Genomic DNA, 13533 nt, shown 5'->3' with positions numbered 1-13533 from the left:
GCTGTTGATGGTCCACAGCCCTGAAGCCACAGGGACCAGGACACAGATATGTATTTGAACAAACTTGAACATAGAAGATTTCACCACACCATGAGGAGAAACTTCTTTACAGTGAGGGTGCCAGAGCACTGGAGCAAGCTGCCCAGAGAGGTTGTGGAGTATCCTCCTCTGGAGACTTCAGAAACTCACCTGGATGCATTCCTGTGAGGACTACCCTGGGGGATCTGATTTGGCAGGGGATTTGGAGCCAATGATCTCTTGAGGTCCCTTCCAACCTCTAATATACTGTGATACTATGATGTCCAAGAGCAAGCACTCCTTGACAGATGTTTCATTGAAACTCAGACCTCTCTGTAAAGCCCTGGATGGATGTGCTCCTGACAAATGTGATCCAAGAGCAACCTGAATTCTGGAGTGTGTGTCTACACAGTATGCTCAGCTGTGTTGATGTAACATGGCAATGACATCTACAGAAAGGGAGGAAGCCAGAGTGAGAGTGCTTGGCTGGAGTCAGAAGAGACCCTAAAGATCATCTGGTTCCAATCCCCCACATTTGATAAATGAATACTTGTTCCAGCTAAGGACACACATTCAGAGAGAAGTTAAACTGCTAAGAGTTTTCCAAGTAGTGCTCCATAAGCAGCCCTACTGACCAGAACAGAGCAAACAGCCAGAACTGAAATGCACACAAAAATCTCCACCTCAGCTGTCTTTAAATTACTGACTGGAGCATTACTGTGAAATGTTGCTCTTCTAATACAGGGACAGAAACTGATAGAATAAAAGTGTATCAGTGAGGAAAGTGGAAAAGGTGATGATGCAGAGGTATCACATCAGTAAAAATAAATTTGAGGGGTGGGGGGAAAAAAACCTGATCCACCTGAAACTCTCTACATGGAATGTTAAAACCCAGTAGAGCTGTGACTTATACAGGAGAGTCAAATCAGCAGGCCAGTATTTCATGCCACTGAGCATAAAGTGTGATGAGAACTAATTATTTGAAGGGAACATGAATGTTTCAGAGGTAATTTTCATTTATTTATTAGTTCTTAACAAGGAAATACATTGCTATAGCACCACAGTCTGGTAAATAAGGTCCTGAAGGAGCCATAGTCTCAGCTAAAGCACTAATTTGTTTCCTTGTACTCTTGGGAAACTGCCTCTCCTTTACAACCTATAGCTCTGCTGTCTCTGTAGTGGAAAAAAAAAAAAAAATTATGTTTACACACTCACCAGGAATGTTGTGAAATCTGCTAATATTTATAGGAAACTTTGTGAGCCCAAAGACAATCTTAGCATTTCCATCTGTCCCATTAAGCCAATTAAAATCTCCCCCAATAATTTAAAATAAATTTAAACAGTTGGCTGCTGATTTCGTTTGTGCTTTCAACATCCATCTTATGTTTCCCTGGAGTGGTTTCCTGTCTACCACAACAGCACAAAGTCCTGAATCTGCAAATATGTCCAGATGGGTAGCTTCGCACCTACGATTTGTCCCACTGGAAAGGCAGCGGAGCTGCCTGGGCAAGCAATTAGGATGGGTACGGACGCCTGCGGAATCAAGCCCTAGATTTTCTGGTACAGTATTCCCTCGCAGGGCCCTCTAATGCTGATTTCAAAAGCCTGAAGAAGGAGGTCTGGGCTCCATCTGCCATGGCAACAATAGACTACAGATAGGAAATTATAGCTCCTGGGATTCGCATACAATGAGTATTTCCCCAAACCAGTAATTCCACCTAGAGACAGTTGTTCTGCCGAGGGCAGTTCTTGGTTTGCTGTCATTTTCTGACACACTCTGTGCTACTTTTATGACTCTCCACTTGCCAAAAACAAAACTGAAAGCCAAAAATTTCCACAGCAGCTCTGACAGCCAAAGAAAACTTAATAGAAGACGTAGATTTTTCAGCATCAGTCCTCTGTCTTCCTAGAGCAAGGCAGGGTTTATAGCCCCTCTTCCTCCACCTTGCTTGTTCGGAAATTTCTACGTGTCCATAAATATTCCTGCTGGAAGACTGAACTCTGGGGAAATACTTCAGAATTGATTGCTTCCCAGCAGCTAAAGAGAGGGGAAATATGAATTTGGCTGATCTGTGCTCCTTTTTTGCAGCTGTGGAGGGGCTGGAGACACCAGGGAAAGGGGTACGGGCAGTGCTGCCATAGCCTGAGACAGATTCACAAACATGAGTGCTTCCCATTGAACAGGATGCCCTTTCACAAAGGCTCTCTCCTCAGAAATGCTCATTGGGCTACTAAAGGCAATAGCCTCATATATTTTTATCATGTGATGGTACAAGCAATGCTACAGGCTTGGAGAAGTGTTGCCAGAAAGCTGTCTGGCAGAAAGGGACTTGGTACTAATGGACAAGCAGCTGAATATGAGCAAGCAGTGTGCCCAGCTGGCCAGGAAAGTCAATGGCATCCTGGCTGGGATTAGAAATGCTGTGCCCAGCAGGAGCAGGGAGGTGATTGTCCCCTTGTACTCGGCACTGTTGAGGCCACACCTCGAGGACTGTATTCAGTTTTGGGCACCTCAATGCAAGAGAGATGTGGAGGTGCTGGAGCCAGTGCAGGGGAGGGCAAGGAAGCTGGGGAAGGGCCTGGAGAATAAATCTGATGAAAAGCAACTGAAGGAACTGGGGATGGTTACTTTGCAAGAGAGGAGGCTGAGGGGAGACCTCCTTGCTGTCTACAACTACCTGAAAGGACCTTGTGGAGAGGTTGGTGATGGTCTCTTCTCACAGGTAATTAGTGACAGAACAAGAGGGAACAGCTCCAAACTGTGACTGGAAAGGTTTAGACTGGACAGTAGGAAAAAACTTTTCCCAGCAGGAGTGGTCAGGCACTGGAATGTGCTGCCCGGGGAGGTGGTTGAGTCACCAACCCTGGATGTGTTTAAAGTCCTTTGGATGTGGAGCTTGAGGATATGGTTTAGGGGTGAACCTTGTAGAGTAGGGTTATGGGTTGGACTTGGTGATCTTTTCCAGCCTGAGCATTTCTGTGATTCTGTGAAGTGAAATAAGGAATCAAAGCTTACCCTGAAGCTGTCACTGAAATCTTAACCACTCAAAGCCAAGGACAAACAAGAGTGTTACACCACGGATAGTTTCCAAGCACACGGCATAGCACTGAATGTATAACCATTAAAAGGCTTTCAGAAGGTGTGTAAAGAAAACTGTCACAATCTTTAACCTACTTATGTGACAACTAGTGAAGAAAATCTGCCTCAAATAAACACATTTACTTTTCCCCTACTACTTCTTCATCCCATCCAATCCTCCGCACCCTTGGAAAAAGGGACAGGCAGATAGTCCCTCCTTCCCTTCCCACTCTCTCCCCATTGAACCTTGGCCATTCTATCAATTACAACTATGTATAAGTGCTACTGTTTCCCCATCCTCATTTTATTTACCTGGAATTAAATTGGTGGAGGAAGAGGATAAACACCCAAAGGATAAACACAGAGACCCTCCCCATGCACACACGGGGTACGTGCAGAGGCAACATTCCCTTCGCTGCTTTGAGTTGCATCTGGTTTTGATGTAAGGGTGAGGGGAGGTTGCTTTATGAGTATTCCACTGCAACCCACAATGTTATGCTCAGAATATCAATAAAGAACATGAGAAGACGTGTTGAACAAAGAAAAGCATCCCTTTCTTTTCCATTCTTCACACGGTCAGCTCCCTTCTTCCTTGCACACTACTATTTCAGACTAAAATAAAACATCTACTGACCATCAGCTGAAAGTCCAAAGGTGACTCAACTAATTAAAACTTGGAAGTTCTCCTCTCTGCATGTTTATGCATGTGAGATATTTCTTCCAAAGACATATTTACAAACTGATTTTGATTGACTGTATCTGGAGAAGGATTCATTCAGAAAGTACATGTGTGCTATGGAGCATTACCAGAGCAATGCCCACTGGGTGCTCATCATTTAGCTAGTCCGGACAAAGGCAGAGGTTCAGAAAGCTCAATGTACTTAATCATAGAATGGCTTAGGTTGGAAGGGACCTCAGAAATCATCTACTCCAAACCCCCTGCCATGGGCAGGGACAAATCTCAGCTAGACTCAGCTGCTCAAGGCCTCATCCAGTCTGCTTGAACACTCCCAAGGAATGGGGACATCTGCAAGCTCCTTAGGCAACCCATTCCAGAGTCTCACCACGCTTGTAACTGAAGAACTTGTCCAAAGATCCACTTTAACTCCACTCTCCCTCAGCTTCAAACCATCCCCCCTCATCCCATTCTAGATACCCTTATGAAAAGTCTCTCTTCAGCCTTCTGTAGGATCCCTTAGTAGTTCATTTGAGTTGGAGTTAAGGCTGCTCTCATTTCACTCAAAAAAATATCTCCATCTGCATACAATAGCAGTCTGTAAATTCTCCTCTAGCTAACCAGGAGCAAGTGCACTGAGTGGCTTGATAAGGAAATGAGAGATAAGAAGCATCTCTATCTCTGAGGCTGAGCTCCTGGAACACTTAAGGATATTTGGAGGAAAACATGAAGCAAGAGAAAACAAATCACAAGCCTTCCTTCCTGACCCCAGATCCCCATAAGGATCCAAAGGGAAGCTGCACCTGTGCAAAGGCAGAAATTGGGCTGCTTTTTACTGCGTTTGCCAGATAATTAGAAGAAATAATTTTCTATACTCATAAGTGAAATCCAGGCTTGACTCTGACCTATAATTTGAAATAAGCTTCATTTTAATGACTTCAGTTTCACTGCTAATTGGAGCACTCCAATCAAACCACAGGCAAAGAGTGTGAAATAATTTACAGGTTGTGTCTGAAAAGGTCAAGGTCTTGAGCAAAGAAAAGTGACTTTTCTTACCAACTTGCTTGCCCCTCGCTGTGTAAAACTAATAGACTGCTATGAAAAGTAATACCAGCCTTTGGTGCCCAAAGGATCTTGTTTACCCAACACACACAGGGGTTGCTTTCCAGTCAGCTGCTGCCAAAACAAACACCACATGGCTGACAGAGGTCCCCGTCACCAGACAGCACAAATGAAGTTACTTCTCTCCCCTGAAGTTAATAAAGCTCTGACAGTTTAAATAGCTGTGAACCTACCCCAAGCATCTTTTTTATCTTGCCTGCACAAGACTCTGGACAGTTAGGCAGAACTAACTAAAACAGAGGGTAGAAGAAAGTGAGGCATGTTGAACTTTGCATGGATTTCTGTTGCTTCTCAGCTAGACACAGGTTTATTCTGCTTTGGTAGATAACTTGGGAGGGCTTTGCAGGACCCCTCCTGCACGCAACCCGCTGTCAATTAGAGCAGCTATCCCCCTCAAGATGTATTTCCACTTGGTATCTTTCTGCTGAGCAGCTGTTCTCTCCTTGTGGCATTCCTTGCCCACTTTCTTCTCTCACCCTCCTTTAAGTCTCTACACAAGCAGTATTTTCAGTGACATGCCAGGGTGGTGAGAACTCCTTGGCACCTGCAGAGGAAACCCTCAAGCTGCACAACAGACTTACCCCTGCTGACTTATCTGGTGACAGAGGAATTCAAATCAGAGCTTTTAATGACACTTTCCATTGGAGAACTTATCCATCACACCTCAGAAATGCTCCTGGGAAGATCAAGTATTTGAGAAGCTTATTTATTATTTAGGAAGCCCGACCTGAGTTTTGAGGGAGATAATAAGCTTCATTCTTCAGGACTGCAGTGCTAATACGATTTTGCTAAGGTCCAGATCCAGAAAATTATTATCTCAAATTCCCCAGCTGTCATTTATGAGGTGTAGAAAACCTACTGTATGGTCAAATGCAGATACAGGATAACAGATGAGGTGTCCTGGCTTTGTGGCTCTTATTGCACAGTATCCTGTACCCTTCTGGGTCAGAGCATGAGGGCCAAACACAGCCACAAACCTTTCCACATTCCCCTCTGTACAAACACCCTGAGATCCCTGTGTAAAGGATGGGAGAGCAACTCAGTGAAGCTGAGACAGAAGCACATATAAACATTTAATGGAGAGGAGAAGGCTCTAGGGAGACCACATAGTGGCCTTCCAGTACCTGAGGGGGGCTACAGGAAAGCGGAGGAGGGACTTCTTATAAGGAGGTGCGGTGACAAGACAGGAGGCTTTAAACTAGAGGAGGGTAGATTCAGATTAGACGTCAGGAAGTTCTTTACTATGAGGGTGGAGAGACACTGGAGTGGGTTGCCCATAGAAGTTGTGAACACCTCATCCCTGGAAATGTTGAAGACAAGGCCGGACGGGGTTTTGAGCAACTTGGTCTAGTAGAAGGTGTGCATGCCCATGGTGGAGATGTTGGAACTAGATGATCTTTAAGGTCCCTTCCAAGTCAAGCCATTCTATGATTATGATTCTTTCAAACTTATAAAATCACCCCTCAGATCTTAGCCCTGACTATGCTCTGCTTTCCCAGCTAGCAATGGTCTCCTGTGACTATCAGTAAGGTTCCCTGTGCCAAAGTGCCTTGACCTCCCTGGATGTCATGAGAGATTAAGTTAATACATTTTAATATTAAAAAAGAGAAGCCAAAGTCCAAAAGACAAGGCTTTAATCCTGTGCAGTGGAAACTGATGAGTTCTGAGGAGCTGCAGTAAGGGAAGTATGTGAAGCTGGGTTGTGGCATAATATTCAGAGCAAAGGAAATTAACTGCTGCATGGGACCAGCGAATTAATACTTCTTCAAATCTGTTCTGTCATTGGTATTCTTGTTGAAGAAGTAAAAGATAGACCTCCATCCGCTTTATAATACTCCCTAGGCTTATCAACGTCTCCATTTTGACCACATTAGAGTTAAAATTACTTGTTCCTGATCTTAAATAGGCTTTTTTTTTCCCTTGCTGTGTCTGTATGCTAGACCCTGGCATTTAACAGCTTGCATCTCAGGAATAACATTATTGTCAAGCTCTCCTAGGTTATAACTGTGTGAAACAAGAGTTGAATAAAATGCCCAATAAGAAGACACTGTAGTTGAGATAAGAAAACACCTACAAATGACTGTTTTAATCTTACAAACACATTAGAGAAATGTTGATGATAATCTCATTCAACAGACAAGCTTTGTCACTGGGCACCACTGGAAAAAGCCTGGCCCCATCCTCCTGACACCCTTAAACCATAACATCACGGAATGGTGGGGGTTGGAAGGGACCTCTAGAGACCACCTAGTCCAACTCTCCTGCCAAAGCAGGATCACATAGAGCAGGATGATGTCCATGTGGGCATTCTGAGTTGTATTTCCATTTGATAGGAACATATTTCTGCTTCAAGGAATTTGCTAAATCTTAGGAAAGGTTCCTTCCGCCTCTAATGACTAAACAAAAGCTTAGTGGATTTTAAGGACGGATTTCAAAGCTCGACACTGGATTTTAAAAAGCTATTTTAAATCTTCAAGGAGTAAACTGCTTTAGGTGACTACCAAGTCACTCCCTACCTCTCATTCTGCAAGACAGTTAATCACAGAATCATAGAGTGGCTCTGGGTGGAAGGGACTTCAGAGATCATCTACTCCCACCTCTCCGCTATGGGCAGGGACACCTCTCAACTAGACTTGGTTGCCCAAGGCTTGACCTGGCCTTGAACACCTCCATGGAGGAGGCATCCACAACCACTCTGGGCAATCCATGCCACAGTCTCACCACCCTCATAGTCAAGACAGTCTTCCTAAGATCCAGTCTAACCCTACTCTCGCTCAGCCTCCAATCTTTCCCCTTTGTCCTGTCTCTAGACACCCTTGTGAAAAGTCCCTCTCCAGCTTGCCGGTAGGCTCCCTTCAGGTGTTGGAAGGCAGCTATGAGTTTAAGGTTCCCATCTGAACTCCTGGCCTCTGGTTTCTCATGGATTGCCTCCAGAGTTGTACATCAGAGCCATCTACACTTCTCACAGGCATTTTGATATGTATAAAACACAATTCTTCAATCCCTTTTCCAGGCAAAGATTCTAAAGCAAAACAGCCAATAATCACAGCTTCCCCTGCAAACAGTTGGATCGTGCCAGCTGCAGCATGCTTGCGTATCTGCAAGAAGTAAGACATAAACCAAGCTGTAACCACTCTCATGAGATTTGGCCTATTAGTGAACAAGTAGATGTGGCAGAAAGAAGAGTAACACAGTCCTGTGGTTTCTAATCCCTGCTCTGTTTCCACACTATAAACACAAACCAAACCCCCTCACTTTTAGAGGTTGCCAGCTCTTTTCTTTGCAACCGCCTTGCTAAGGTTGATGCTAATCCAACCAGGAGCAAGAGCCCAGCTCTTGTACCATGCTGCAGAGCTTAAGTTCTTGCTGTCTGGAAACCAACCACAAAGCAAACTGTTACAGCAGCATATGTCAATGTCCAACTTTCAAATAACCACAGAATCACAGAATGGTAAAGGTCGGTAGGGGGTCTCTGGAGATCATCTAGTCCACCCCCCTCATTAAAACAGGTTTGCCTAGATCAGGCTGCAATGCATCACAATGTCCAGGTGGGTTTTGAAAGTCTCCAGTGGAGACTCCTCAGTCCCTTTGGACAGCCTGGTGCAGAGCTTTGCCACCCTCAAAATGAAAACTCTTAGACTTGTTAGGGTTGGAAGGGACCTCAGGGATCATCTAGTTCCAACCCCCCTGCCATGGGCAGGGACACCTCACACTACAGCAGGTTGCTCACAGCCACATCCAGCCTGGCCTTCAAAACCTTTAGGGCTGGGGCTTCTACCACCTCTCTGGGCAACCCGTTCCAGTGTCTCACCACCCTCATGGGGAAGAATTTCTTCTTAACATCCAATCTGAATCTACCCATTTCTGTTTTCACTCCATTCCCCCTAGTCCTATCGTTACTTGACACCCTAAAAAGTCCCTCACCAGCTCTCCTGTACCCCCCCTTAAGATACTGGGAGGCCACATTAAGGTCTCCTCAGAGCCTTCTCTTCTCCAGACTGAATAGCCCCAGCTCTCTCAATCTGTCTTCATAGGAAGACAGAGGGCTCCAGCCCTCTGCTGATCTGCCATGGCAAGGAGCTGAGATAACGGTGGCTGAGTGAAGTATTTTTACCATTATCTTGAGTCTTCCTACAAGGTAACAGAGTTGGCTGCCTCATACCAGCTTCCCGACTTAAGAAGCAGCTGTAGTTGAACAGAAAGATACAGCAGCAGACGTGCTTGAGGCTTACCAGGCTCCTGCTCTCTTTCCCAAGCTTTCACTGTCATGTTATTCAACCTCTACATGGCATCAAGAAAGGACTCTAGCATGGCTTAGGAAAGCTATTAGGATCATCTAAGAGAAGGTGAAGAGCTCTAAGTGTACTTAAGAAGTCTCCCTCCTTAATGACAAATGAAAATAGACTGCATCCAGCACTCCCAGAATGAGTTTTTAAGTGGAAGAAGGACATTGCGGAAGCTGTACTTAGCAAGAAGTCTCTGTTTGTGCTCTATACAGGATTCAATATAGGGTCCTTGGACACCATAGCTATTTAAGCTCAGGTCACTACCCTGCTTTTAAAACCCCTTTGACTCATTGAGGGCATTTGAAGAAATAGAAAGCAAGCTTTTTCTATTACCAAGAGTGGATTTGCAACAGCACCTGGAGCAGTGAAGTCTATTTTAGTCACCTTAATCACCCCATTGGGCACTCAGCAGAGGGATGCATAGGAAGGCACCATCCTAGAGTCCCTCTGACCCTGTGGTAAGAATAAAATAAAATTAAATCTAAGGCTTCTCTGTTACTTAATAGCTCCCCAGCTGATGTGTCTGGCTTTAGTAACAATAACATTTGGTATTTTCAAAGCAGCTCTCCATAGTTTTCAGGAACAAATTTTTATACCATGCTGAAATCGGTCCCAAGGTTGTACTGATTGAATGGCACCAGAACTCTCTCCCAAGGAGCCAGAGGTGGCTGTGAGAAAATAGTCAGGTTGAGAGATTCTAACTGCAATCACAGAACCAATAAGGTTGGAAAAGACCTCAGAGATCATCAAGTCCAACCTATTACCTAATACCTCAGGACAGCGAAACCATGGCTCCGAGTGCCACATCCAAGCCCTTTTTGAACACCTCTGGGGATGGTGACTCCACCACCTCCCTGGGCAGCACATTCCAATGGCAATCTCTCTTTCTGGGAACAACTTTCTTCTCACCTCCAGCCTAAATTTCCCCTAGTATAGCTTGAGACTGTGTCCTCTTGTTCTGGTGCTGGTTGTCTGGGAGAAGAGACTAACCCCCACCTGGCTACAACCTCCCTTCAGGTAGTCGTAGAGAGCAATGAGGTCTCCCCAGAACCTCCTCTTCTCTAGGCTAAACAATCCCAGCTCCCTCAGCCTCTCCTCATAGGGCTTGTGCACAAGACCTCTCCCCAACCTCATTGCCCTTCTATGGGCACATTCAGGTGTCTCAATGTCCTTCTTCAATTGAAGAGCCCAGAACTGAACACAGTACTCAAGATGTGGCCTAACCAGTGCTGAGTACAGGGTTGCAATGACCTCCCTGCTCCTGCTGGCCACGCTCTTCCTGATGCAGGCAACAATGCCGTTGGCCTTCTTGGCCACCTGGGCACCCTGCTGGCTCTTCTTCACCTGGCTCTCAACCAGCACCCCCAAGTTCTGGTTTGCATAGAGGAAAAGATTCAGTTTTTTCAGTCACACAAATGTTGTGGTTTGCCTGTTTCAGGCAACACACACTTGTGGTGAGGAGCTCACAAAGTGGCATCCTTAACCAACCCCTTGAGAAGCTAAAGAGGATCTGCTGTGAATAAAATCCCATTTTACTAGCAGGTGCTGTTGGTGAGATAAAACTCTGCCTCCTCGCAGAAAGAATTGCCAGATGCTTTTGCTCAGTCCCTGGAAGGCAGACCTTAACTGTGTGTGATCTAAAGAGATGATCAAAGTAAAATTAAACAAAATTAGCAGTATCTGCCTGGAGCAGAGTTCACTCAGTCTTTAGCTGACCAAAGTCACAGATGGATTATTATTCCCTCTAGTTGTGAGAATGATTTAAACTTTTACTGACCTTCTGTGGTTTATTCAGTCATTTTTCTCAACTTCTCACTGCAGGCTATTTATTCAGTGAGCCTCTTCCCAAAGAAAACAAAACTTCTGCCCTAGGAAAACTGGGGGATAACAACAACCACAAAACTTCTACCCTAGGAACACTGCAGGATCATAATCAGGGATATATTGTGGTCTGTAAAATGGGGATGGGCTATTTTTTTTTCCAACTAGTGACATAACATTCTTTGTTGTATCCTCCCTCCACACTTGCCTCTCCACTTATCAATCAAAGGGCTACTCCTTTCGCTTAAGGTCATAATGATGCCAGACAGCTGTGGGTGTAGGCGAGGGGGAACACAACTTACTTGAAAAAGGACAAAAATACAGTGAAAACCATTACTTGCATAGTTAATGCTTGCCATTGCATGACTTCTCTTTATGTTCCTGTGCTGCTGACACAGAAAAGAGCTGCCATGTAGTAATTCTCACGTTCCTTTATGGAAAACAAGAAGGTTTCAGCTAGATAGAACCCTTCCTGGACTAACGCGGGAACGCTCTCTCTACATTGTTCACTGCCTCCCATCACAACCGTGCTGCTCCTCTGGTAGAGGAGGATCACTCTGGATGTTTGTCAAATAATACCTGCGTGATTTCAGACCAGAAAACATGAAAGCTGCTTCTTGGCAAACAAGAGGAAACCTTTGGAAAGCTCCCACAGCACAAACACTAAAGCTCCTCAATCAAGTTGTTTTGGGGCAGACGAGTTGCACTACGTGTTTCGACAACTCGGAGGCAAGCTGTAAAGAAAGCTTAGACTGCTATGCTTCAAATTACTGTCACAGCACCAAGGAAGCTTGCTCAGAACGTACTCTGTGCTCTGCACCATAACGTACCCATGTCTTTTCTTAGCAGAGACCTTAAAATGAGCACAACCAGAGGAACGGAGAGGAGCTTCAAGATGCAATTCAGGGAGGGCTGGAGGAAAGGCTGAGCTTTCCAAACAGCTGCTGTAACTCTCCCCAGTGACTCCCTACAAACCCGACCCCTGGCTTGCCAGGCAGCAGTTTTGTTTGGACAGCCAGCAAGAAGGCGTCTCCTACGCAGCAGATCCCTCTCCCTACTTACAGTTCAGTGGTGTTGGTGGGGATTTCCTGGGGGACCTGGACAACCTTGCTCTCCTGGCAAATGAAGACCCTGCCTGTGCAGCGGCAGGCGTGGCGCTGCGATCCTGAGCAGCCCAGCAGCAAAACCAGCAACCAAGGGAGGAGCGGAGACATCCCTGCCTTCACGTCTGTGCTCATCTCTTTCATCTCAAAGGGAGGAGTGCAGAGACCTCCCAGGCTAACTCCCCGAGTGGATGATCCGCCCAGAGAGCCAGGAAGAACCACGTGGCTTTGGGGGAACGACTTCCCAGCAAGTCAAAACTTGCTGAACTGAAGTTCATGGACCCAGAACCTTTATGGCCTCAGAGTAGGGATGGAGATGAACGATGCTGATTTGCCATGACTGAAGTATTTCATATTTAAAATGGTGTTGAAATCACAGGCCTCAGCTGAACTAACCGGGGTGCTTTTGATGTACTGGATATCTGTGCTGGGAAAAGGTCCTTCCCTCTCAGCTGTACTACTTGGCCTGCATTATTTAGTATGACCAAGGGACAGCAAAGCATTTTTACTTTCTACAGCCCAGAGACTTTTGTCCCCGAAGGGGAAGCATTATTTATGCTCCCCTTCACGGATCCAAGAGCCCCTGCTCTTGTGTTGCTCCTAGGCAAAAGAGATGTGTTATGCTTTTTACAGGGTGTAAATTCTCTTTGATTGGTTACAAGCCATACAGTCCCAAAGCCAGAGCTAAATAGCACATCTTTATTTTCTACTCTAATTATTCTTCATGCACTTGATGATTCATCTCCTCTTTCCCTTGGCACCTTGATAAGAACCCAAACACCACAATCCCTGTAGTCCCTGTGGACCAATAAACTAATTTCACCATCTGGGAAACAAACCCCAACCCCAGAAATACACAGACTGACTATTTGTGACACCAAACAGGAACAAAACAACTTCAAAGAACATCATCGTAAGGCCTGGGTGTTGAATCTTCTCTTTGAGCCCTTATTTGTTTTGTTTACTTTTGTGGACTGAGCTTGTTACAAATGTGGATCCCTAAGGAAGGGACTTTGCTATCTGTTTCCTGTCACTGCATTATGCTGCACCAGGCTATTAACTGGAACAAGGCTCTGCATACAAGACACCTGAAATGAGAATGCTGAGATATGAAAGTGGGAGGTTTTGGTGCATGTTTTGTGTTTGTTTGTAGGGTTTGGGGTGAAGTTTCTTCCCTATTTTTTGGGTTTTTTTTTGGATGGGGAGTGATGGCTGTGAGGTATTTTTGATTGTTTTGTTGTGTTTCAGATTTTGCTCTTGATGTTTTATTTTGTGAGGGCTTTATTTTTGTTGGGTTTGCTCTTTCATTTTGGTTCTGTTTTAATCATAGAATCAGCCAGGTTGGAAGAGACCTCAGAGATCACTGAGTCCAACCTAACACCCAGCCCTATCCAATCAACTAGACCATGGCACTAAGTGCATCATCCA

At 45.2% G+C, this 13533-nt stretch overlaps 1 protein-coding gene across 2 annotated transcripts in view; it reads right to left on the bottom strand.

The window, feature by feature from the left end:
* Positions 1-12264, bottom strand: part of FSHR (follicle stimulating hormone receptor) — a 92630-nt gene extending 80366 nt beyond the window's left edge. The window contains exon 1 of one of the 2 annotated variants that reach the window (XM_068153451.1): positions 12065-12264. In XM_068153451.1, the coding sequence (XP_068009552.1) occupies positions 12065-12249 (185 nt within the window). In that variant the 5' untranslated portion in view covers positions 12250-12264. The remainder of the gene's footprint in view (positions 1-12064) is intronic. The other variant, XM_068153450.1, reaches the window with a different exon arrangement.
* Positions 12265-13533: the final 1269 nt, after the last annotated feature.

Source organism: Melanerpes formicivorus, unplaced genomic scaffold (assembly GCF_026170545.1).
Source record: "Melanerpes formicivorus ecotype bairdi unplaced genomic scaffold, bMelFor1.0.p_v2 SCAF_26, whole genome shotgun sequence".
NCBI lineage: Eukaryota > Metazoa > Chordata > Aves > Piciformes > Picidae > Melanerpes > Melanerpes formicivorus.
This window is presented reverse-complemented; position numbering and strand designations above follow the sequence as displayed.